Below are 27500 nucleotides of genomic sequence, written 5' to 3' on the forward strand. Positions count from 1 at the left end.
CAATTAATAACTCAGAAAGTCCTGGGACAAAAGTCATTTCCAGCCCTCCTCCAGAAGGTCTGTTCATCACTCTCACCTCCACTCAAACTATTATGCGGATGAGGGCCTACCAAATTAGCCAGAAGAACATTCAAGCAAATGGGATCGTTGAGTAAAAATCCACAGATAAATAAATTAGCAACAGACACATGGAAAGCTCAGAAACGATGGCGCACGACACACTTTGCATCTCCGAGTCGTTAACCACATCGAGAAGCATGTTGGCTTTCCACTTGGGGACGGATCCCATCGGGTCTGGTGGTGCAACGGATGGTCCATTATCAAAGTCTAGGAGGGTTTCTGTGGTTTGGCAGAGCGGCTCTGACCATGTGCCAGTATTGACCGTTATATTGGCATTCCCTGTTGCGGTCTCACAGTTTTGAGGAACGGAGTGGCATGAAGGCGGCCGAATGCGTTTCGAACCAACCGCGTGCTTCTGAAACGCCAGTCACCATCACCGTCAGGGCATTATTGCAGCAAAAGTAATCAAATGGAGTAGGCCAAATGTGACAGACGCACTCTTACTAGTGCACACACTTAAATCAGACAGGACAGAGAAGTTGACTCAGAAACTAATGTGCAACATGTTGGAGCATGTGCACTAATCGCTTAGGCTTCGTCTTCAGCATTATAAAGAAGTTAATATCATTTTTTTTTATTAATACATATGTGATTGAAAACATTTTTTTCTGTTGGAAAAAATATTGTTTCACCAAAGGCACCAAATGTATTATCTTCTGTGGGAAGCACCTGAGTAATGAGATACGGCACTGCAAAAAAAACAACCTCATTTCCCAGATTAAAATATCTAAAAATCACTAACACAAGATAAATGTACTTGAGTAACTCTGCATAAAACACTAAGACTTGTTTTCACAGAATGTGTCTTTCATATGGATGTGTTTTGTCTTATTGCACTGAATGCATTTCATTTTAAGATGAAAACAAGTCCTAAAATCTGCCAGTACAGCACAGTATATACAGTATATGCGTATATAGTAAATTAATCCTGATCTTTACTGAAAAACAAGTCAATAAGGACTAATAAAACCTTATAAATTTTTTTTTTGCATTGCATATTGTCAGTTTAAAGTTCCCAATATTATGCTTTTTCAAATGTTACCCTTCATGTAGTGTACAATAGAGTTTGTGTCTGTTTGTGAATGTAAAAGGTCTACAAAGTTTTAAAGATCAAAGTTATTGCCGATTCTGTAATTCAGTCTCACTTCCTGTGACATATAACACATTTCCATAATGCCATCCTATGGTTTTCATTGGATGCTGGTGAACGACGTCTACTTTGCCCCGGCCTCAAACACTGTAGTTGTAGAAGAGATCATGTTGTTCATGTCGAAAAGACGCTGTTTTCAAATCCGCTTTGATGCCCTTCAACAGGATTGAAAAACTACGCAATCGTTACTGTTCTTATTACTGTGAATCAAGCGCTGAGGAAGAGCAGAAATGGTAATGGACGTTTAGTTTTCGACCCGCACTGCAAGTGGTCGACCAATCACAACAGACTGGGCCGTCTGACCAATCAGAGCAGAGTCGGCTCACGGAAAGGAGGGGCTTATAAAGACTGAACCTTCGAATGAACTTTTTCAGACTCTTTGAGAAATGAGGTGATGTACAATTTATTTTATGAGAAAATTAAAGTGTTTTTTGACCTTGGATGCATATGAACATATTAGGAGACTACAGAACTAGTAGGAAAAGCCTAATAGGAGCACTTTAACAATCTGGAGTTATATTCTGTTGGCACTTTCCATGTAGTTGAAGTCACTGAATCGTGTGACATCCTTGACGGAGGAGCACATGTGCCGGCTTTGAGACTGATCAAAGGATCTGAGGATTGTGGGTAATCGGGCGTGTTTGCATGTGTCCTCACCACTGGGCGTCCGCAAGCACGTCAGAAACTCGCCAACAGATGCCGTGACAGGAAAAAGCACTGACCGCGCTCAGGCAAAGACACAGGTGGAGAGACAGGTTTAGAAAAAGAAAGAAAGTTGAGAAAGTGCTACTTCCTCTTAAATCATTTGTCCTCGGGCTGCTAATGTCAAAGGCCGTTGATGACAGCGAAACAGTCAAGCATTGTCCTCTCACATCCAGCACAATCGCCCCGAAACATCTCAGCAGTCAGACAGTTCATTTGTGTCTATGAAGAATCAGACAAACCGTTCGTCAAGGAGCGATTAGCGCTCTCAGTTACAGTCTTCAAAAGAACAAAGAGGCTCCTGTCAAGAGCCATGTTGCAATCAATGGAAACACCGTGATAGTCACTCTCTTCCTCTTCTTCACCCAGTCTACTCGTGCTTTATGGGACACTGATCAATATTTCTAGGCTGCTGCTGCCAGTTGCATTGAGGAGTGTATCAGTGCACCCGCCGCATGGATCTACACCCCGACACATTCATTATTGACTGACACACACACAACACAGCTCAAGTCAACGTAAAGCGCATTTTACTCATGCAAACTGGGTATTTCAGAATAAAAAAATAAATAATAAAATGTTCAATGAGGGGAATTTTTTTTAGGACGGGAGTTGATTGAGTACTTTAGGAATTGGTACAAAATGGGCGTTGCATTTCAGAAAAATCAAGATGTAAAATTTATAAAATAATACAAAGAAACCTTTTTCGTTAGGATTAAAGTACAATATTACTGCACTATATTGCAATTTCATCAGTACATATTTTTCTATCTGATTTATAATAATAATAATAATATAAAAATTGTAATAACAAAATATAATGTAATAATAATTTAAAAAAAATTAAAGAGCTGTATTTCTTGTTCACTAAATTAATAAAATATTACACTATTTAAAAAAATGCATTGTATTGTATTATTGTTTTAAAATATTTACACTTTATTTGAAATGATGTTTTAATTTTTACAGTGAAAGTACTGTAAAATATTTCTCAATAAAAAGTTTTGATTTCATGTGCATGCAGTATAAACGAGAGGAGTCTACACCGGCTGGGAAAGGAACAAACTCTTTGAACCCGTTGGTGCTGTGGCACGACATGAAGGTTCGAGTTTAGCCTGCCACGTCTTCAACCCATTTACCCATTTACCCAGTCTCTTTCCCTAGTGAACCATGAAATAAAAACAGAAGAGCCTTCCCAAAAAAAAAAAAAATAACGTTTAGACCCCTTCAACTGACATTGCTGGTTACCAGTATAGCATGTTAAAACCAGTATTAATGTTCCCAGAATGGGATCTCACAAAATGTGTCCAGCTTACACTGGTCACCAGCTGATCCAGTTTAGCGGGTATAGGCTGCTTTTTTTATTTTTTTTTAGGAGGAAGGAGATTGGAAAGAAATGAAAATAAAAGGAAATGAAGAGGCTTTATTAGAGATCCTCTTCCTGTGCTGCGGATGTTGTGTGGAGCGGATCAAACGGGCCGAAGGACTCTCAGATCCCGGGCCAGTTTTGCCACATGGTCCCGGGCTCCCCGGGGCGTGGGCGGGGCCAATGAGGAGGAGGGGGCGGGGCCTGTGGTCTGTAATTCACTCACACAGATTACAGAGAATGTGAGGACAGCTTGGGATCACGCAGAATATCCGCATTACTGTCTGAAAGCTACTTGGAAAGAAAAATGACAAAAGTCATTTACTCATTCGAAACAGAAATGAGATTAAATTGAGAAAAAAAGGGAACTTTTTCTCCTTTCAGTAGAGATTCTCAATAACGTCTCAAACTGTGCTCATATTTGCCAAGATACTAAAGTCTCCAATCAAACGATGACTCAGATTTCAAATGTAACATTTCTCATTCATTTTCCCAGGAGAAAATTATCTGACCTGTATGAAATTAATTAGCTGCGCCCTAATGTTCAATATTGTCTAAAGAAATAGCACAAAAAAAAAAAGCTACAAAAAAATAATAACTAAATAATAAAATGGCTATCGGCTGTAGTATAATGTTCAATGCATCAAATTACATCTTCATTCAAAACATGCATATTTGCCATAAGAGGAAAATTATTCTGGAAAGGTGTGTTTGAAAATCCTTTGAGGCTAAAGAATATTAAATTCATTGCATTCATAGGTTTTATTGTATTTATCAAAAATAAAATGTGTTGAAAATTGTAAATGCATTTTTGTAAGTTCCAATTAAATTCTGAATTTTTATAATAATAAAAAAAACAGTTATAAAATAAATAAAATACTTATGGATATTTGAGTAAGTCGATTTTTTTCTGCAGGGCAAATAAATAAGTAAATAAGTGAAATAAATACCTCTAAAACAAGAAGTTATTAAGGTCCGAAAACCATATAGTATCATGTTACATCTCTAATAACCATAGTAGCACCATTGTAAATGTCCAAAAACCAAAGTTGCACCATAGTACATCTTTAATAAAAAAAGTGAAAGTGAAAGAAAGTGAAAGTGACACGTGATGGCCAAGTATAGTAACCCATACTTGGAATTTGACCTCTGCATTTAACCCATCCAAGTAAGTGCACACACATTAGGAGCAGAGTAGTGAGTAGTGAACACACACACACTGCAAACGTGGATACACACACCCGGAGCAGCGGGCAGCCTTGAGTGGCGCCCGGGGAGCGATTGGGGGTTAGGTGCCTTGCTCTGTCACTGCTCAAGTCTTTAAACACAGCAAAACACACACACACACACACACACACACACACACACACACACACACACACACACACACACACACACACACACACACACACACACACACACACACACACACACACACTCACACACACACACACACACACACACACACACACACACACACACACACACACACACACACACACACACACACACAGAGTTCATGCAAGTCCAAAGACGGTCTGTTGACAGACTGCATCTCCTTTTGATTGACAGCGATTTTGTACTACAAAAAGTCACTGACGCTGAAGCTGTTCGAGCTCAGTCCCATCGCCGATTTTGCAAGTGTAGTCGAAAGACAAACTACTGCAACATATTTCTTGGTATTTGCTTGGCGAAATTGCTAGCCAATTTTCATCATACATTTCACACAATTTTACACCACATTCCTTCTTTCAGTTTAACTTAATTCCCACATATCCTCCGTCGAGTTTAATATTTTTTTTTTAGATCGTTTGTTGATTCATTCATTCAGAATTTACATATAAATAAATGGACAATATTTATGATGTAGGCCGAAAATGAGCTTCCCCTCTTTGAAAGACCAGCAGCCGCCACTGGTGTGTAAGCATTAGCGCTAAACGGAGCGAGACGCGGTGGCTAGACATGACTATGGCTTTCTTCTGCGGCCAGACGGCGGCCAGAGGAGAGTCTCTGTATCACTGATGCTGTGACTAAACATAGCCAACTGTTAACTGCCATCTCCTCTGACTAAGCATAGCTCACACACACACACACACACACACGGGCGCCTGGATGACTGTGCTGAAACAGGTGATGCTAGCTGTGCCCAGGACGCTAGCCAAGAGCGCTGAGTCACACAGCATAATTACCTCAGCAGACGTGGATCGTAAAGTTTTTGGATCGCATTCTTGCAGCACCACACACAGACAGACACACACATGTGTGCTTTAAAAGGACACGCGTACGATGGAGCTATTTGTGCATGTATGATTAGAGCGAGTCATTTATCTGATGAACTGATTTCATTGGTGAGAAAGAGAAAGACAGACGTCAGATGTAGATGAGAGAGAATATGTAAATCAACATGACAAATGTCAAAGATGGAGATGATAACAGTCAAATAGTGTCGAGGAATCTACCGTACAAGTCCAAGATGAGGCAGAACACGAATACATACTGTATGTAAATAAGATCTGCATACAATATGTAAATTAACTCTGAATTCAGACCTAATCTTATATTCTTCATCTTCGTATGTATTACAACAGACACACACACATACATATATTGTGAATGTGCCGATACCAGTATTGGTTTCGGACTGATTCTGTGCTAGTGTACTCATACTCATACTTCCTGAAATCCTCAGATTCCACACAGCATGTGTACAGTGTTTATCCAGACAAAGAAACACAGACGACTGAGCAAACAGAGAGCATAATGGAGATAGCTATGAAGCAAATGTATCTAATTAACAGAATATTAACACCCTGGTAAATGTCCAAAAACCATAATAGTACCATTAAACATTTCCAAAAAACTAAGTTGCACTATGGTACATCTCCAAAAACCATAGTAGTACCATGATTAATGTCCAAAAACCATAGTAGTACCATGGTAAATGTCCAAAAACCATAGTAGTACCATGGTAAATGTCCAAAAACCACAGTAGTACCATGGTAAATGTACAGAAACCATAGCATTACCATGGTAAATGTCCAGAAACCATAGTAGCACCATGGTAAATGTCCAAAAACCACAGTAGTACCATGGTAAATGTACAGAAACCATAGTATTACCATGGTAAATGTCCAGAAACCATAGTAGCACCATGGTAAATGTCCAAAAACCATAGTAACATTTCCAAAAACCAAAGTTGTACCATGGTACATCTCCAATTTTCCATAGTATTACCATGGTAAATGTCCAAAAAGCATATAATTACCATGGTAAAAGTACAAAAACCATAGTAGTACCATGGTAAATGTCCAAAACCATAGTAACATCATTAAACATTTCCACAAAACTAAATTGCACTATAGTACATCTCCAAAAACCATAGTAGAACCATGGTAAATGTACAGAAACCATAGTAGCACCATGGTAAATGTCCAAAAACCATAGTAGTACCATGGTAAATGTCCAAAAACCATAGTGGTACCATGGTAAATGTACAGAAACCATAGTAGCACCATGGTAAATGTCCAAAAACCATAGTAGTTCCAATTAAACATTTCCAAATAACTAAGTTGCACTATGGTACATCTCCAAAAACCATAGTAGGACCATGGTAAATGTACAGAAACCATAGTAGCACCATGGTAAATGTACAGAAACCATAGTAGCACCATGGTAAATGTCCAAAAACCATAGTAGTACCATGGGAAATGTCCAAAAACCATAGTAGTACCATGGTAAATGTACAGAAACCATAGTAGCACCATGGTAAATGTCCAAAAACCACAGTAGTACCATTAAACATTTCCAAAAAACTAATTTGCACTATGGTACATCTCATAAAACCATAGTAGGACCATGGTAAATGTACAGAAACCATAGTAGCACCATGGTAAATGTCCAAAAACCATAGTAGCACCATGGTAAATGTCCAAAAACCATAGTAGTACCATGTTAAATGTACAGAAACCATAGTAGCACCATGGTAAATATCCAAAAACCATAGTAGTAACATTAAACATTTCCAAAAAACCATAGTAGCACCATGGTAAATGTCCAAAAACCATAGTAGGACCATTGTAAATGTCCAAAAACCATAGTAGTACCATGGTAAATGTCCAAAAACCATAGTAGCACCATGGTAAATGTCCAAAAACCATAGTAGTACCATGTTAAATGTACAGAAACCATAGTAGCACCATGGTAAATATCCAAAAACCATAGTAGTACCATTAAACATTTCCAAAAAACTAAGTTGCACTATGGTACATCTCCAAAAACCACAGTAGGACCATTGTAAATGTCCAAAAACCATAGTAGTACCATGGTAAATGTACAGAAACCATAGTAGTACCATGGTAAATGTACAGAAACCATAGTAGCACCATGGTAAATGTCCAAAAAACATAGTAGTACCATGGTAAATGTACAGAAACCATAGTAGTACCATGGTAAATGTCCAAAACTATAGTAGCACCATTAAACATTTCCAAAAACCAAAGTTGTACCATGGTACATCTCCAATTTTCCATAGTAGTATCATCGTAAATGTCTAAAATCATAGAAATGCCATTGTAAATATCCAAAAAAACGATGTTTTACCATGGTAAACGGCCAGAAACCATAGTAATACCATGATAAATGTCCAAAATGATAGTAGCACCATGGACAAAACCATAGTAGTACAATGTTAACTGTCCAAAAACCATTGTAGTGCCATGGTGCAGTTATCTGACACCATCATTGTATGGTACCACCATACATTTTGTAAGAGTTGGTTCTGCAGATATTTTAATATTGCGTCTGTAAAAACACTGAATAACAGCTTCCTGTGAAGCTGATACTGGAGAGGAAGGAAACTACAGCTGTAAGGCCACCGTTAGAAACTCTCAGCCTGTCTAACTGAAACACACACACACACACTGGCCCAATAACTGATGCTGCAAAGGATGTACCATCAGGAAATGCACCCCCATCCAATGACTGGCCTGTCAATCATTTAACAGAAAAAGAGAAGTGTGCATGTGAGCTCTCCATCATTTCAGAATCAGTGTGAATGCCGCTGTTTGCATGGACTTTAACCACTGAGATGAGTTTTGTGGTCTTTCTTATTTGAGTTATGTCTAGTATTGAGAACAAAGCTTATCAGATGTTGATTAATGTTTTTTTAAAACAGACATGCATTAATCAAATCAATCCTAAATTACTTTTTTTTGGCATGCATTGAATGCAAGAATGCATTGCCACAAGCTCAGTTAAAAACATCCCCAATAGCAATATATATATAATTTCACACAATACCTATCAATTATAAGTCAAACTCACTAAAAATAGACTATTTTACACAGTATTTTTGTGTGAATACTTTATAAAGTTTGTCATCAGTTTTGAATATTGACTTTGGCAAAAAGTTTTTAAAAGCTACATGTGTTGTCTATGTAGAACGTTCCACTAAAACGGTTTCATTTTAGCACTAGTTAGTGTGCATTGAGTCAGTGAGCCCATGACTAATGTGGTTCTGTTTTTACTCCTACATGCATGTTTCTACATGACTATGTTTGCCTGAATGAGATGTTTGGTTAGGCTACTTTGCATGTGGGTAAGGAACTGTGGCTATTCAGGTCGCCACACTCACCGCTGCGCTACCACAGACAGACCTCTGTCATCGATACACACGCATACTAAACGCTCAGCAAAGAAACTTTAAACACTCACACACACCTGGGACCTTTCTACTGAAATGAAAAGTTGCTTGATGTAGAAAGTGTAGTGAGTAACTATCTAAAAGTAGCGATGCTAGTAACTTCAGCACAGTTGTTCCGTAGCGTGACAGTTAGCTGTTTACAAACTGTTTTTCACATTTGCATTCAGCAGCGATGAGTAATAATCAAACACTCTCCTTAAATATGAATGTTTTAAATCAGACAGTTCATTATAATTGAAGAGGTATATAAATAATAAAACAATTAATTTAATTTACCTTATTTTTTGTTTCATTTTTTTAACTTTTTAATTTAATTGAACTGTCTGAATGAAATATTGATGAATAAATATATTTTATTTTTGAACGTGTTGATTTAATTGAACTGTCTGAGTGTAAATATGTAACATTTTCAATACAAACAAACAAACAAACAAACAAACAAACAAATAAATGTTGAACCTATTACCTGTGAATTGGGTGAAAATATTTAGTTTAGGTCAATTAACAAGTTTAATATATAAATAATAATAAAAAATAAATAAATACCAAAACTTTTAATTAAATTGAACTGTCAGAGTGAAAATATTCAGTTTAATGAAATTAACATGTTAAAACAAATAAATAAATAAATAACCTGTTAATTTAATTGAACTGGGTGAAAATATTTAGTTTAATAGATAAATAAATATATACATAAATACATACATACATAAATAATTAAATAAATAAATTGAACTGTCTGGGTGAATATATTTAGTTTAATGATATTAACAGATTGAAATAAATAAATAAACAAATAAATTGAACTGTCTGAGTGAAAATAATCAGTTTGATAAAGTTAAAAGGTTAAAATAAACAAACAAATAAATAAATAAATAGGATACTTTTATGGTTAGCTTGTGGCGTTAAGTAAAAGTACAGTTTGACTGCAGTTCAACACTTTCAGTTATGAGCAGCTTGTAGCTTGACAAGGTTGAAAGCAGCTTCACTAACACTGGATATTATGATGAGGATATTTGCAGTTCAGAGTTGCACTAAGGTTTTGCACATATCCGGTGCAGTCGGAGAGAGAGGGACTCGCTCCTCGAACACCTTGCAAAAGCTTCTTCTTCCTGTCAACTGAGCCTTATTCCGCTTTCTCAAACGACACGCAGGCCTTTAGGTGTTAAAACACACTCCGGCTCACAGCGATAGCTATTTTCAACAGCACATCTCCCTTGTAGCGAGAAGCTGCCGGCTGACAGGAAAAGTGGGTGAGGGGAAGGCAATAATGCAGGAGAACTCGGAGCTCCCGAACTCTTGTGTGGTTTCTGAACATACAGAGAAGTTTCCCTTCACATGTGTGTTATGAAACGTTTGGGCCGTCTCGTATTATCAGACACGTGTTTGGGCTCCGAAAAGGGATTTTCATCATGTAATCTTCAACTGGACGCCTGCGATTCAATATGAAGCTCGAGCAGATCGATGGCTGACCAATCAGCGGTTGATTTAATATGATGTGGTCAGAGAATCAATGTCTGCCCTCAAAATAATTATTGAAATGAAAGTGGTGTGTGTTCACGCCAAAACAAACCTCCCTAGAGAAATACACTTCAAACTGCTACAGTCTGACTTGTTTAATTAATGTTAAAAATTGCAAGATATTACGACCATGTTTTCATCTTGTGCAGCCGTTAAACAAACATTACTCTCGCTGTATAGAGACACGGACCGATCAGTTCAAAACTTATAGTCTGATTTTCATCTATAACGTGCACTTTATTGAGAAAAAATGCTCATTTTGTCATTTTCGGACAGATTCTCTTCCAATAAACATACTTGAACCAAACTTTGCACAAATGAACTGTTACTCTACTACTTATTTACTTCATCATTTGTGAGTAAAAATAAGAAAATAGTGCATTCCCAAATTATGCATAGTATTAAGTTTTTATTTTTACTATAATGTTATTAAAATTAAAAACAGTGGAATGGATGGATAGATAGATAAATGATAGATAGTTTAATAATTAAATATTTCATAACAGAATTGAAAAAATATTAATACAAATTACAATATCTGGAAATATTTATATACAAATACAAACAAATAAATATTTTGTTTCCTATATTCACAATTTTTCAACAACCTGCGAATGCAAAATTAGCACATAATTAATGATTAAATATCTAATTTACGTATTTTATATCTTGTGGGTAATATCATGGCATCATATTAAGGCAAATATCTTTAGTAAAAAAAGGTATATTAAAATACTAATTAAATAATTAGATATTTATTAAATAAATAAAAAACAATTATTTAATGAAAAATAGAATGGAAATATTTTATTTACTTTTTTTTAAACATATCTGGATCACTATATTCACAATTTTTCAACAACATTGATGCAAATGCAAATTAGCACATCATTAATGATGAAATATATAATTTGCATATTATGGCCTAATATTTAGGATATATATATATGGATATAAATATGTTTAGTAAACAAAAATAGTAATTTGATCAAAATATTTAATAAAAAAATATATTTTTTATTTAATAAAAAAATTAAAAAAAATGTTTACTATAATAAAAAAATTCCCAGAAACGGAATTTCAGAAAATTAAATAAATCAGTGATTCGTTTCTCGTCTAGCAACTTCCTACACCGGTCTCATTCATGAGCACATCCTCAAGCTTGTTGCCCACCAGCTCAGTCCCTCCACCGGTCTGAACCGTCTTTATCTCCTTGCCTGGAGCTGCGCATCAGTGACGACACTCAATACATCCCCATCGTGGTTCTGTGGGACGCTGGGCTCAATGGCGACCGGGCCCGCCTGTCTACCAGACACTGGGCTCAATATTACCAGGCCCAAACTCTCCCAGCAGCTGCTCCATGTAAAGAGAGCAGGGTTAGAAAATCCATTTCAGCAGAGCGAGAACAGAAACTCAATATAAGCCAATGACCAGCGAGATATTGAGACATCAGCATTTCATATCGGATCAGTGCTCTTTAATGCGTATCAGGTATTAGAGAGTCAGAATCTCCATAAAGGCCTTTGGGAAGGTGCTGGGAAAGGGCCGTGCCGATGCACTCCTCACTTCTCCTCTGTTATTCCGAAGGTAAAATATGAGGTTGCTTTCATTGGCGTCGGAAACCAAAAAAGAAAGTGTGTGGGTCCTCCCTCCAGAAAAATGTTACTGGAGTAAATGCCATTTCATGTATTCTGATGCCTTTTAATTAAACAAGTAAACTTAACTCCGCTTCACGTCGTGCATTATGGGAACAGGGGTGGTGATGGCGGAGTGGATAAGACACATGCCTGTGGTGTGAGAGACCCGGGTTTGAATCCACTGTGAGACACCAATGTGTCCCTGAGCAAGACACTTAACCCCTAGTTGCTCCAGAGGCGTGCGACCTCTGACATATAGCAATTGTAAGTCGCTTTGGATAAAAGTGTCAGCTAAATGTAAATGCATTAAATGCACAGCTATCCGTGGATTATCCCGCTGCTGATACACTCTCAGAAAAAAACTTTTCAAAAGGTACACTTTTGTACCTAAAGAGTGCATATTAGTCCCTCAAAGGTACATATTGGTACCAAAAGTGTACATATTAGTACCTAAATGGTACATATTAGAACCCTTTTGAATGGTACTGTCCCAGTGACAGCTTTTGTACCTTTTTTTCTGTGAGTGATTGTGCCAGCATTGACAACTTAAAGCTGTTATTGATGTTTGCAACCCAATATTTGACTGGAAGGGTACAACGACCGGTTATTTTCATCAGTTGCGTCTCGTTGAGAAATATAATGTAGCGATTCAGCGGAAATGGGGTTTAATTTATTAGGGCATTCCTTAAGTGGAATGGATTTGACTGACGGCGCTCTGAATGCGCTGAATTAGAGACTGTAAAAGTGTGTAGGTCCAATATCATTGGTCATTAAAAGTGGGTGGGTCTTGTCTAACACATATACAATGGTTCCGACGCCCATGGTTGCTTTGAGGTGTTATGTGTGTTAAAGCATCTAATTTATGGCCGGTGACCACATTCCCATTACTCTAATATGGCAATCGTTCCCATCCACACCTAGTTCCGCTAAACTCTTGAAAAGCACCCAAACGGGAGCGAGAAACAGGAATTTATGACCCTATGCAAGTCCCTTTCTGCATCTGCATTGACCAGACGAAGCGGCTTCCTTCTCAGGTGCCTGTAGATGTAGATAAACAGAATCAGCGTTGGCCAGGCGTGAAGTCGCTGGGACGAAACACTCCGTCTGCAGGTCCACAGGCCCACGACGAGCCTCAACAACCTCCGTAAATCCATCTCTGTCGACACCAGGAGCCACACCAGGACAAAAGCAACCTTGTAAAACTTTCAGCTACAGTTAAACACTCAAGAGATATATAGAAAGAAACGGTGCCCGGTGTGCCAGACGGGATGGAGTGGAAACTGAAGGAAAGTGGCTTCATTTGAAGATAAACACACAGTATTCTCAGAAAACTGTGCCACGTCCTGCTATAGTTTACCATGCAAACTTCATGCAGAAATATGGCATCAGTCACCAATGCACATTACATTAAGATACATCACTCTATAACTCATCCGACTTCTTTAAAGTAGAAATGCATTGTTTACCAAGGAAGACACAAAATCTCAACCAAAATGCAATGCCTCTAAATAACTTTTCTTTCTGCTGACGTCAATTTGACCAAGCAATGAAAAGTTGCAAATAAAACAGATTATTAGAGTATGTTTTACATACTTTCCTACTTAAAAATAGCACATTTAATTCAATGTGTTCCTTGCTGTTTCTTTGTAATAATATGTGAAATTTACTAGCAATTTCAAAGTGGAAATTGTTTTGAAGTAAATCCTATATTTATTTTTTTCAGTGTGCAGACTCTTGGATAAATAAAAAGTATGAAATAAAACTGAATAAAAGTAGTGATAATACTACTAACTTAAAGTAATGGTAAAATTTTTTAAAAAAAGTTTGATTTATTGTAAAGAATTACTTCATTCCAATTAACAAAAATTTGAAGCAAAATACTTAGTTAATCAAAAACTGATCTGATTGCAAAAACAAATAATATAATACTTAAAAACATACTGGCCGCGTTAAATAGCTTCAACATGATTAACTACTTCTTGCCGTTCACACCAAGAATGATAACTATAGCAATAACTATATTAGCGTCAATATCATTGTGTTTATTCTGCAGTTTTGCCTTTGCTCGAGCTCTTTAAAGCAGGATGGATTCTGATTGGCTGTCAATATTTATAAAGTGATTCCATCATTATCGTTTCTCTGTGCCGTTACCGCTATGGTTGTGGTGTGGATATTCTTTAATGTTGAGATTTTTTTTTAGATCTATATCTTTATCTTTAGTTGTTACAGTTCTCATCCTCGGTGTAAACGGGCCTTAAAGCAGCTTTCCTCACACTAATAATACACGTTATATTTACAAAAAATAAGGGAACTTTCTCTGAGAATTGCAAGCAATGGATAGTGATAGAGATCGAGAGGGTTACACACATATGATCTGATAAAACGATATCACAGAGAGATACGGGTGAATCCTCATGTGTCTGTCGGTTTGTGCACTGCTAGATGAAAAAGGCCACAAACACACAAACCTAGTCCGCATTTGTTACTCCATTCTTGCATATGTTGACATGTCCTTCAACTTTGCATATGGATAGCTTTTCCTTGATAAAAGCAAATATAAATGAGCTGTATGCAACATTTAATTAAATATGCAAATGGACATCGGAAAACATGTACAAAGTCACGTTGACAATCTGATGATGTTTGAACATCTCTGTCCAGTTGAGATACTCAGGGAAACCGGTATGTGCCGTGCAAAAGCAGAAATTAGATTATTATATAGTGATTGGTGCAGCTGTTATTAGACACAATTGCTTTACTTTGATGTGAAGTCGACTGCTGATGTTATTGTAAGGAGAAATAATAAAAAAAAATGCAGTGCAAGATGTGTCCAAAATAAGTAAAGTCAGGGAAGAACTTGTTACTAAGGGATGAAAAGCAGAGTTTAAATATAGTGTTGTCAAGCACTGTCGCAATTACAAGCTGATGCGTCAATCAAGTTCTACATAAAATGAGAAAGAAATTAAATGCAATGAAATGCATTACACTTATGTTTTTACATGGGCTAAAAAACCGGCATCACATTTTAAAACATCGTCAATGACAGCAAATGAAGTGCATGTTAACTCATGCACATAAAGACGTCTCCAGTATATTAGTAGAAAAAAGGTTGTTTATTTATATTCATGTGGCCTTTGACTCGACTTTGAGATGTTACATCGAGGCTGTTCACATGTGCTTAAGAAGAAACATGCATCGGGTGCGACTGATAAACTTCCTGTGTTAACTGAAAGCGCTCACACACATCAAGATGCATGTGTGCATGAGAAACACACAGTCAGGAAACTGAAATGAGCAACTGAGAAAAAAAAAGCAACCATAACCTCATTAACATCACCTTTAGAAATTATCCCACGGCAGGATCTAGAGTAAACATGAGTGTTTTAAATGCGGATTTAAAACACTAAAACAATTAGAAATAATAATAATAAACAGAACTGATACTTATGCCAAGGGTTGACTTCTTTCTCATAATGAAGAAGCTCTAAATTTGTTCACACTAATTATTTTATTATAATTTTTAATTTAATTTAATGCAATTTTTAAATTTAATTAATTTCATTTCATTTTAAGTTATTACAAAATAATACTCCTGCACAACTTTCAGTTAAGAGTGAAAAAATTTAACTAGCTGGCAAATCAACAAGCAAACAAGCTGAAATAAGACTCTCAAGTAGAGGAAAAAAAGCAACCGGACCTCATAACCTCATTAACATCATCTTTAGAAATAATTTTCTAAATCATTTTCAATGCACGTTTTAAAACACTAAAACAGTTAGAAGTAACTTTGAGTTTGACAAGCCAATTAACTCAGCAGAATATACAGCATTTGTAAGATGATCCAGCCAGAGAAGAAGCTAAATGAGTCAGTTTAACCAAACCAGGGTGATTTCCCTTCACCCTTAACCCACAGTCATTTCAGTACGAGAGAGACACCAAAGCATCATCTTTGGGCCTCAGCTGTGAACTCACACACCCACAGGCAGAGAAACAGTGCTTCAGAAACACCAGTGAGAGGGAAAGTCCAGAGCTGCGAGGTCGGACCGCGACTGCATTCAAATCAAGCTGTTTTTGTCATAGAATAATATTAAAAAACAGAACTGATATTTCAACTTAAAAATAAGTTATGCTTCTTTCCACTCCCTTTCGAGTAAGTATTATATGTGTAAATAATGTATGTGTATATATATATATGTCTGTATTCTTTTCTTTTTTTATCGCTTGAAATAAACTTCAAATCAAATCAAAACCAAAAGTGGACTTCTTTCTCATGGAATGAAGAACCTCTAAATTTGTTAACGCTAATTATTGTATCATACTATTATTTTTAATTTATTTTATTTGGATTTTCTTAAATGGAACCACGTTCCTGCAGAACTTTCAGTACTTAAACAAAATGCTCAAAGGTAAAATAATTATTTGTGCATTAAAGGTGAAACATGTTTTAAAACAGCATCATGTAACAGCAATCATACACATTTAACACTTCAGTTAAAATGTAACCATCATGTAACCAGCATCATGCTTTTCCTTGATCTCTTTATCATGGAATAAATTATTTTAAATTTGTTTTATTTTTATTTTACAAAACCATGTTCCCGCAGAACTTTCAGTAAGAACTGAACCTTTTTTTAAAACAGCATCAAGTAACAAGAATTTCTCAAGAAAGAATTTCTCAAAAAAGTGCCAATGCATAATTTGAGTGCAGTTTCTACTTCAATTCAGTCTTGTTTTTCTAACGTTACATGCTTTCCTGGATCTCAATCATCAAACTCAACACCAGCACGCTCTTCCTTCACGAATGAATGTCGGCTCGTCACTGAAGCTTTCTGACTCGGTGCAAAAGAACATCTTTCCAGACATCAACTTCATTTCTCTATTGAGGGTCCAGCGTTCAATACAACCTCTTCAACTATTAAAGCATAAGCAACATGTGCAAAGCTCGTCATAAAAAACGAACAAACTAACAACCTCTTAAACCATTAAAGCAATATTCTGTAAGTTACTTTCACCCTGCATAAAAAAAAAAAACTCACAATGCAAAAACGGAAAAGTTTTCAAACTAATATGTCGACGATAGCTCCCTTTTTCTCCAGCTGGAAAACACGTTGGAGTCCAGCATGCAGTGGCTGGTTGAATGAGGTTAACCAGTGAAGTAACCCACAGACCTGTGGTTTTCAGATTCAGCCACAAGATTTCAGTACTTCACTGACACTGCAAACCAGCTTCGTCATTTTGCGCAAACATCGGCGTCGACGCACGTTCGATGGAGATAAGAGCTCGCACAGAAACACTGGCTCGGACACTCACCCCTGGAGAAGCACGACTGGTATGACGAGAAGCTTTCGAAGATGCTGTTGGAGGCCATCTCGAGCGGTTGCTTCTCCTCCTCTTCGTCAGAATCCAGCGCTTCCAACTTGATCTGCTCCCGAATTTTGAAGGGCTCCCGGTTTTGCCCTGCAAAGAGCAAAAAATACATGCATGACGACACGCAAGAGGTTTGGCCCGAACGCCAGCCCCTGATCCCCGAACCCCGACATGCAGTACACACCCACACCCGGGAACCCGTGGTCACCCTGAGCCGGTCCGGAGAGGCGGTTCGGTCCTGGGATTCTGTGCATGGTTCACAGACACGGGCGATTGCGATCGGTGGTCAGCCTGTGGTTGACTGATGCTTACCCTTGTGCAAAAGAGCAGGAGCGCAAACGTGTCGCTGTGGTTTTTCCGGCGAATTGTCTGTTTCACACACTGACATCAACACGTATTCTCCCTCCCCCTCGTGCTCTTCAGTCCCTCTCGTCTATCTTTATCTCGCAGATCTCTAGTGCCTAGAGAGCCGTGACCGGTCGCAGACTTGGTTTGTGGTTGTGGCGGCCCACAGAGAAAGCTTCTCCCTTAGACAGACGACAAGTTTAACCGTTCCCCACAACTGAAGGGGAAAAAAAAGCATCCGAGTGTCATTGGGCCGCTCAGGTCACATGCTCCAGCACATTTTATTCTGACTTTTTTCTGCAGAGGTTTTGTTCTGTGTGATCTGGCGTTTGGGCCGGTCTATCAAACCTCCACCTGTTGGCTTTTTCTTGAAAAGGAGGAAATAAATGAGGTCTGTTTCAATTGTAAGAGCGTGCGAGCTCAACAGAGGGGGTTTGAAAGTGAGTAGGTAAGAACACCACAGCGTTTAACAGCCAAAGCGTGTGCGTGTGTGTGTGTGTGTGTCAGAGTTTGTGTACGAGAGCAAGGCGAGTCACGCTGCATAAGTTAAAGCATGCAAATCCATCTTCACCAGAGGACACAATTAGTTCTGTGTCTCAGACGCCATAAAGGCGCTAACATTTACATGATGCCTTTCGTATCAGCTTCATCTGCTGGTTCTGCAAGACAAACAGAAAATAAAAGACAGTGTATTTACTGACAATCTTGTGCATTGTGACCACTTGTTTGATCTTAAATTTTCAGTATCCAATCAGAATTATGTATAACATGTTCACATACTGTATTCAGTGGGACAAAAGGACATTTAAAACACTATAAATGTAACTGCATTTGAAAACACAATTGTTTCTTTGCAGATGTCACTTCGTTTGATGATTAGTCATCTAATGCCTAATGTGTAACTCTAGTGTCCAGTAGAATATCTGGCATTCAATTACAATGAAAATGAAGTGGCATATTTGATGATCAAGAGCCAACAAGTAATTTAAAAGTGAACTGCAAAAACCTTTTCTATGCATCATCAGGCTGTGAATAAAATCGGAGACTTCATAATGCATTTTTCATGCTACATGGTGCCTTACATTTCATTTCAAAGTGTTGATTCTGCAAGACAAACAGAAAATGTAATGCAGTGCATTTACTGACAATAAACCATTCTTATGACTAGTTTGGTCTAAATAACTTTGGTATCTACAGTAGTCAGAACTATTTACAAAGATAACATATATACAGTGAGATAAGGCGGTATTTAAGCCACACTTAAAATACCTAAATATAATTGCATTAAATATCAATCAAAAAACAAAAGTGAAGTTCTGAGAAAATATGAAGTTCTGTCACATACTGTATTTTGATGTCTATTGCAATGACCTTCATATATTTTCAAGTGCAACTGACATTCAATTAAAGTGAAAATTAAATGTCATATTAAATGACCGAGAGCCAAAAAGTTATTTTAAAAGAAAATTGCACAATCATTTTCCCTGTGAATGATGGCATCACCTGCTTCAAATCGTAGACTTCATTATGTGTTTTGCATGTTGCATGGCGCCTTTCACATCATTTTAATCTGTTGCTTCTGCATGAGACACAATATAAGATTGTTTACCAACAATAAACGCTCATAATATCCAAATTTAACTTTTATTGTATCATCTGACATGCAAATACATTGAACGGCCATTGACATAATATTTATGAGTAAAATATTTTCCTTTCCCGAAACGATTGCATTACCCAGATCAAATCAAACTGCATTATGCGTTTAGCATGACGGGCGTTAACATAATTGCAGGACTCATTACCGTCTCACCTGCCCTTAATAAAGGCATTGCATTACACGTGCAAGAGGGTCATGATATCACGCAAGACTCTTGCCTATCATGCAACTGATTAGGGCGTTTCATTTTGTCCAAAGAAAAGAAACGCCCCCCGCAACCCCTCAAGCACCCATTATCTCGTAGCCACACACCTGCGTCCAGCTCCAGCTTACACGGCCCCAAATTGGCACATGTACACCTGCATCACGCCTCCAGCACATGCCAAACACACACACACCTGTGTCCTGGCGGTCCTCGAACCGTTTGGACGGGGGGTTTGGGAGTGGTGGGCGGAGTGCTTTAGGTGCTATCCAGATGCTATTCCTCCCAAACCTGGAGTCGGATTTCATCCCGGCATCCAGACACGCTTACAGACGACGGTGTTGTAGAATGTCTGTTTGATTGTGCGGAAACAGTTTTGAATTCTGAAAAAATGAAGGTTCCAAAAAGGCTTTGATTTGTGCAGGTGTTCCACTTGCTTTGATGTTTTGTTATATAATGCAATGGGGAAATTTTGACAGATTGATTCGATTTTAAGTTATATGATTCCAATCCTAGAACCGATGTTATGGTCTGAAGAATATATGACATCAAGAACTGGAATTGGTTCTTAATCAGTGGCCGGATTTACAAAAATTAGGGTCTAATTCTCAATGTTAACAATGACTTTTGCCTCAATAAACTAATTACTAATTAATAGTTTAGTTTAGGTATTGGGTAGGATTAAAGGATGTAGAATATGGTCATGCAGAATAAGGCAATACTATGTGCTGTATATATATAGTAATATGCATGATAATAAGCAACTAGTTAATAGTGAGAATTGGACCCTAAACTAAAGTGTTACTGAAAAAAGTTCAGAAATTTCTCAAAAGTTGAGTTACGAATTTTCCTAAATGCAATTCTTCAAAAATTCGGTAACACTTTATTTTAAGGTGACTACACGTATGCTATAGCAATAACAACAAATTATGCACAATTACAAGTAACTAACCTTAAACCAAATCCTAACCGTAACTCTATCGTAAGTACAATGTAACTACGTCACCTTAAATAAAGTGTTACCAAAAATTATTTTGCCAATGTTTTCTTAAGAACATCATATTCTTTTTCTTAAGGAGAAAATGACATGCTTTGGTGTTACTCCATTTGATATCACATTACTGTAGATTAATGGCGAAGACTCGTCGAGCAACTCAACTCAATGAAAAACACCTCGGCTGCAGATTACCGTAATAATCATAATAAGCGCATAATAACACACTTTTCACGCAGAATCATGTTTTTAATGAAAAGTTTTAAAATGTTTTTTTTGAGCGGGGGTGCTGAATTTTGTGCCGAAAATGATGAAATTAAAGAATGAGGTCCCTATTTTAGTCGTTTTTGTAGAGTTGTTACTGATTTTCAAATTTAGCGGTCACTTCACTACAATAACCGACCATAATTTACATTATCAAACATTGGTGTCACTTCAGAGCACTCATGTTACATACATCTCTTGTACTAGTAATATATATAATGTGTTATATTGTAAATCTAAAATCTAAACAACCTAGTAAATTAATTACCTTTGCAGATTTAAGTTTATCCAAACTATAAGAGGTTATTTACAATATAAAACAAATAAATTAGAAGTTTAGAAATGCCATTTGTACCTGAAGCTCTTAAATCAAGGGACACGTGTCCTGGATTTCCTTGAGTAGACCTTGACAGTGAATCAAACTGCTTTCAGACTCTTCATTTGGTAACATAGAAAAGAAGAGAAACAGTATTTTTATGAGCATAAACCTAAAGAACCTTCAATTTATGGAACGTAAAATCGAGGGTTCAGTTATTGATACAAGCCAGAAAACATTACATTTGTTCTTACAGGAGTGTAGAGCGGAGAACGGTGAGTAGGAGGGCCGTCTAATGAATCTGTTATTTATTTATTTATTTTATTGATGTCTGGGATACACAGCTGTCCTACACACACACACACACACACACACACACACACACACACACACACACACACACACACACACACACACACACACACACACACACACACACACACACACACACACACACACACACACACACACACGTCTCCTGCTGTGTTCCCATCGCATCATGGAACTGCAGATCCTAATCCCTGAGAAAAACACTCCTCGTTTCATTGGCCGGAGACATTCCTGCATGTCCATCCATGGATCTTTATAACCAGAAAGAGAAAGAGTAAATAAGCTTTAAATCGTCAATTACCACATTGTTTTGACACTTTTGCACAATAAATTAATAGATGGATGAATAGATAAATAAATAATGATTGTTAGTGCCTCCTATAATTATGCCTTCCAATATATATTTTTTTACATTTAATAATTTAGGCTTTGAGTTTAACACTGCTAATTACAGTATAGTTGCTTTAAAGTTAATTTAAAAATCTTAAATCATGACATGAATATTGCTTTAATGTATGCTGATTTAAATAATAAAAAAATATCTAGACAGGATGATTCATTAGAATAAAAAACATTATGAAGAATAATAAGAATTCAACTCAAATCAAGACACATTACAGTAATGACAACAGGATGTGGAAATCAACATGGAAATAATGTTACAATGCAGAAAATAATTTACAGTAACAGTTCCTTATAATTCCTCCACAATGAACATGTCAGAATTTTTTAAAAGGGAACAGATGTTTTGTCTGCCTCTGGTTTAAGTTAAGAGATACAAACAGGGACTTTCCTTGCACATTTCATTCTGTGGATAAAGACTCTAGTCATGATGAATATAATTATTAAACCCTGAGTCACATCAGGCCAGGAGATCGGAAAGGAAAGGAGAAAATGAGAGTTTGGTTTGTAAAGTAGAGACAGAAGCAGGACACTTTTTTATATATTTATTTATATATTTTTTTGTTTTTTTTGTTTATTTGTCTCGAACAATCAGCAACACAAAATTTTAAAAACCACAAAATACAACACAAACAATCAAAATTTAACAACAAAAACATTTAAAATAAATAAATAAATAAAAGGATTAGTTCGAGAAGGAGCGAGGGAAGCAAATAGCTTTACACTTGCTACGTAATAAACACGTAATACACATGTGCACGCCGTCAGCGTTTTCACAGATTCGGGCTTCTGAAGATTACACGGAGATTGTTCATTTTTCAACGCCTGCACCTTGGAAACTGTTTCTAGGTTTGCGTTCTGGAGCACCAAACACTGTTGTTGTGCGAATGAGTGGCCGGAGCGCATTAAACGTTTTCTGTTAGAACGGTGTCGTGTTAGCGGCCCCTAAGTTAATAACTAATGATCTTTACAACTAAAGTAAATCAATCAAAACTAACTTTATCTGGACAATAACTTTATTCTAGAGCTGCTGTAAAGCCAAAACAATCTCTGTTACTTTAATTTCCTATTATCACTAGCTGCGTTTCCATTACCCTTCAAATTGCGCAAATTGAAAATATACGCTCAATGGAAACACGTCAAATTCGCAAAAACTCCCATTTATCGCAAAAAAAAGTTTTTATGCTCGCATGAGGTGGTTTTACAGGCAATTCGAAAAACAATATTTCACAAAACTGCAATGGAAACAGTTTTCGCATTTACAGGTCACCTGACGCAGATGTTTGGTGTGTTTAGACAGAATACGATACAGAGTTCTTTATTAAATTCATAAAAGACAAAAGAATTACGGGAATACTGGATTCTAAACAACAAAGAAATCCTACAATCAAGACCTCGAAGCAGAAATCAGGGAGAAACACCCAGAAACACCTCATATGTGCCGCTCTCAAGTAATGCCAATGCTTGGATAACACAAATACGTCTCCTTCGATTAATAATAATGGCCAGTGCGGTGGCTGGGATACACATAAACCTACCAACATCCGTCGCCATGATTTTTGGAAAGATAATCGCGAGTGGAAAAAATGAAGTTTTAGTCGCATAACATCGGTTAATGGAAACGGCGTCATTTCATAATCGTTTTTTGTCGACATTTAGAAAAAAATTGCAAAAGTTTTGCGCAAATCTGCAATGGAAACACCCCTATACTGTAAAGCTGCTTTTTGAAACAATCTATATTGTTAAAAACGCTATATAAATGAAGGTGACTTGCCCTTTAATTCATCTCAGTGATTTTATGGAGTTTTGCGGGAGTCAGTGTTGAGATATGCAGGAATGAACAGAAGGAAAAACACCTGCTGATATTCCCACTGCTGGAGGAGGATGATTCAGGACACAAACACGATCACAGACAGACAGACTGAACAGCAAACTGTGAGAAATCCCCCCCCCCCCCGATTGACCTCTGTTCCTGTCAGTCCAACACCAGTCCTCCTCTGCACTGTCACATGACCTCCATCACACAACAACACACTGAGCTGGAGATCAAATGATAGCATTAGAAAATAACCCACAGTATGGAAGCTTGTTTCCGCCACAGAATAAAAAAAAAAAAAGAAAGATAATTGCGACTTTTTATCTCACAATTCTGACTTTTTTTCCTCATAATTGCGAGTTTACATCTCGCAATTCTGACTTTATTTCTCAGAATTGCGAGATATAAAGTCAGAATTGTGTGAAATAAAGTCGCAATTGTGTGATATAAAGTCAGAATTGATTGATATAAAGTGCGAATTGATTGATATAAAGTCAGAATTAATTGATATAAAGTCAGAATTGATTGATATTAAGTCAGAATTGATTGATATAAAGTCCCAATTGCGTGTTATAAAGTCAGGATTGTGAGAATTATGACTTTTCTCTCAGAATTGCATGTTTATATCTCACAATTATGACTTTATAATACGCAATTGCATGTTATAAAGTCAGAATTGTGAGATATAAACTATTCTGAGAGGAAAAAAGTCAGTCTTTTTTCCCCCATAGAATTGGACTTTATAACTCACAATTGCGAGTTTACAGCTCACAATTATGAGAAAATATGTCAGAATTGCAAGATATAAAGTCAGAATTGCGAGATTTGAACTCGTAATTGTGAGTTATAAAGTCCAATTCTATGGGGAAAAAATCCCCCTCAGAATAGTATTGTCACGATTAGCCACGCACTTCCTGGGTTTACTTGGATGCAGTGCAGGTGTACAGTGTTTGGTGTTATCAGTCCAGGGAGGTGTATGATGGGAAATGTAGTCCAAGTAAACCCAGGAAGTGCGTGGCTAATCGTGACAAGTACATATATCGCAATTCTGAGAAATAGTCACAATTATCTTTTAAAATGGATCTTTTTAAGGATGTTTTTACTGGAAAACTATTGGAAAATACTATTTATGAAAATGCTTCAGCTCACCTAGGCTGTATTTATTTAATTCAAAATACAGTAAAAACAGTAATATTGTTAAACATTTTTGCCATTTAAAATAACTGTTTTCTATGTGAATATATAATTTATTCCTGTGATCAAAGCTGAATTTTCAGCATCATTACTCCTAGGGCTGAAACGATTCCTCGAGTTACTCGATTACAAAAATTCCTCGAGGCAAAAAATCTGCCTCGAAGCCTCGTTAGATTCCTATGACGCGCTCTATACGCGCGGAGCAGGGATTTGATTGTTTCACACGGACCGTTTATTAATTTCACACGGACCTGTTCAGGATGCATATATTTTTAATGTAGTTGGCGCGATGGCGGAGAATAAATATGTAAATAAACGGCAGAAATTGTCTAAAGTGTGGGATCATTACACACTTAATTCACTTAATACACTTAACTCGCTGAAACAAGGTAACGTAGCCTAAGCCTATTGATGTTCGCTGATTTTAATCCCATACTGTATTTGTAGCGATGTCGTGATGCGGTTTGACGATATGATTTTTAGCTTTGATGACATTTTTAAGTAGTAAACGTAACTATCACGTTCAATTGTAAGAGTATAGCCTTAAAAAAGAACCCCTTTACACACACACACACACACACACACACACACACCAGTTGACCAATTGCAGCAATGCATCACATATGCTTAAACTTTTATATAGCCACGCAACAATAATTTCAGCATGCATTCACTGTACACACCAGGACGTGATGGAGGAACAAATATTGTATTGCAGTCTTTGCTTTGCACATGGTTTGTATTTCACGTCTGCCAAATACAGACAACAACAAAAAAATAAAGTCCAGCCTGTTGGTTTTTAATAAAGATTCGGAGTACTCATTTTTCAGTTAAAACGCACGGAACAAAAAGTGCGTCAGCTTTTACTGCGTGTTCAACAACACGTCACGTTACATACAGCTCTTCTTCAGTGTTAAACTACCAGAATACACAAATATGCTTAGATGCTTAGAGTGGTTATATTATAACATCTTAAAGGAAAATTCACATATGAGATAGCTTTATAACTTGCATACTATGTAACTTATAGTATATAACTTATAACAGCTTTAACTGAAATAGACACAAGTTTAATATAACTATTCTGTTAATAAAACACACACAAAAATATCCGATTACTCGATTAATCGATCGACTAAGTGCTAGATTAATCGATTAAAAAAAGAATCGATAGCTGCAGACCTACTCCAGTCTTCAGTGTCACATGATCCTTCAGAAATCAGTATAATATGATGATTTGATGCTTTAGAAACATTTATGATTATTATCAATGTTGAAAACAGTTGTGCTGCTTCATATTTCTGTGAAAACTGATACTTTTCTTTCAGGATCCTAAGATGAATAGAAAGTTGAAAAGAACAGATTACTTGAAGAAACTTTTGTAACATTATAAATGCCTTCACTGCATTATAGCATACATTTTTCTTTTTTAATATCTGACTGAAAGTATAGTGTTTAATTGAAACAGGAAATCTCATGCAGTCAGTAAACACATGAAGAGATATTCTCGACATGCAGCTGGTTGTGGAAAAGACTATGGCATTTAACCGTGACCTTTATATAGAGTGATACCAAAAAATCTGTTTATTTTGGTATTTTATCTTCACTGCTGCTAAAAAAAACTTAAAAAAGCAAATTGAGGCATTGAGTTTAGTGACAGCATACACACACACACACACACACACACACACACACACACACACACACACACACACACACACACACACACACACACACACACACACACACACACACACACACACACACACACACACACAGTATCAAACTGTTTCTTTTTGCCAGAGAATGACAGGAATCTTCGGTCAATAAAACATGCATTTGAACACTAGAGTCGCACTTAAGTGTGTCTTAATTTCATTACATTCTTGCTCAGCATCTTTGTATCAGCTGGTGTTCAGATCTAGTTCACATTAACTATCAGTACAACCACAAACAAACACAATACTGACGGTCTTCATCTATTGTTTTAGCGTTTCAAACCAAACAAAGCTCTTTTTGTCACATGTTTTGATAGTAAAGAGCCTCTTTCTGTACAATAAATGACAAAGTTTGTATGTAATGCAATGGCATTCAGACATTAATGACTGTGACTTAAATGTTCAGATACTCTTCTGGCCGCTGAATCCTGTGACAGATTACCAAGAATAGCTTAACAATATCAGGAACAAGTGTGTGTGTGTGTGTGTGTGTGTGTGTGTGTGCAAACATTACAACATTACAGTGAAAGAAAGAAATATTAAAGACAGTGAGAGAGACAGCACGTATCTTTTCGTGTGTAAGCACTACGGTAATGTCTGTAACTGCCATTGTTTGGCACCCGGCCCAGCAGTGTGTGTGTGTGTGTGTGTGTGTGTGTGTGTGTGTGTGTGAAGTGAAATGTGAAACCAGGTGA

The 27500-nt window shown here is 37.0% G+C and overlaps 1 protein-coding gene across 4 annotated transcripts in view; it reads right to left on the reverse strand.

Annotated features, from left to right (window-relative positions):
• Positions 1–21716, reverse strand: part of runx1 (RUNX family transcription factor 1) — a 70073-nt gene extending 48357 nt beyond the window's left edge. The window contains exons 1-6 of one of the 4 annotated variants that reach the window (XM_077194836.1): positions 21600–21716; positions 21385–21464; positions 19968–20154; positions 18916–19013; positions 17877–18568; positions 17508–17654 (exon numbers count right to left, since the gene is read on the reverse strand). In XM_077194836.1, coding sequence (XP_077050951.1) covers positions 17508–17654; positions 17877–17952 — 223 coding nt within the window. In that variant the 5' untranslated portion in view covers positions 17953–18568; positions 18916–19013; positions 19968–20154; positions 21385–21464; positions 21600–21716. Of the gene's footprint in view, positions 1–17507; positions 17655–17748; positions 18569–18915; positions 19014–19967; positions 20155–21384; positions 21465–21599 lie in introns of all 4 variants that reach the window. The other 3 variants (XM_077194832.1, XM_077194835.1, XM_077194834.1) reach the window with 3 other exon arrangements.
• Positions 21717–27500: the final 5784 nt, after the last annotated feature.

This window comes from Siphateles boraxobius, unplaced genomic scaffold (assembly GCF_051911475.1).
Source record: "Siphateles boraxobius isolate OS27281-9 unplaced genomic scaffold, OSU_SipBor_1 33, whole genome shotgun sequence".
NCBI lineage: Eukaryota > Metazoa > Chordata > Actinopteri > Cypriniformes > Leuciscidae > Siphateles > Siphateles boraxobius.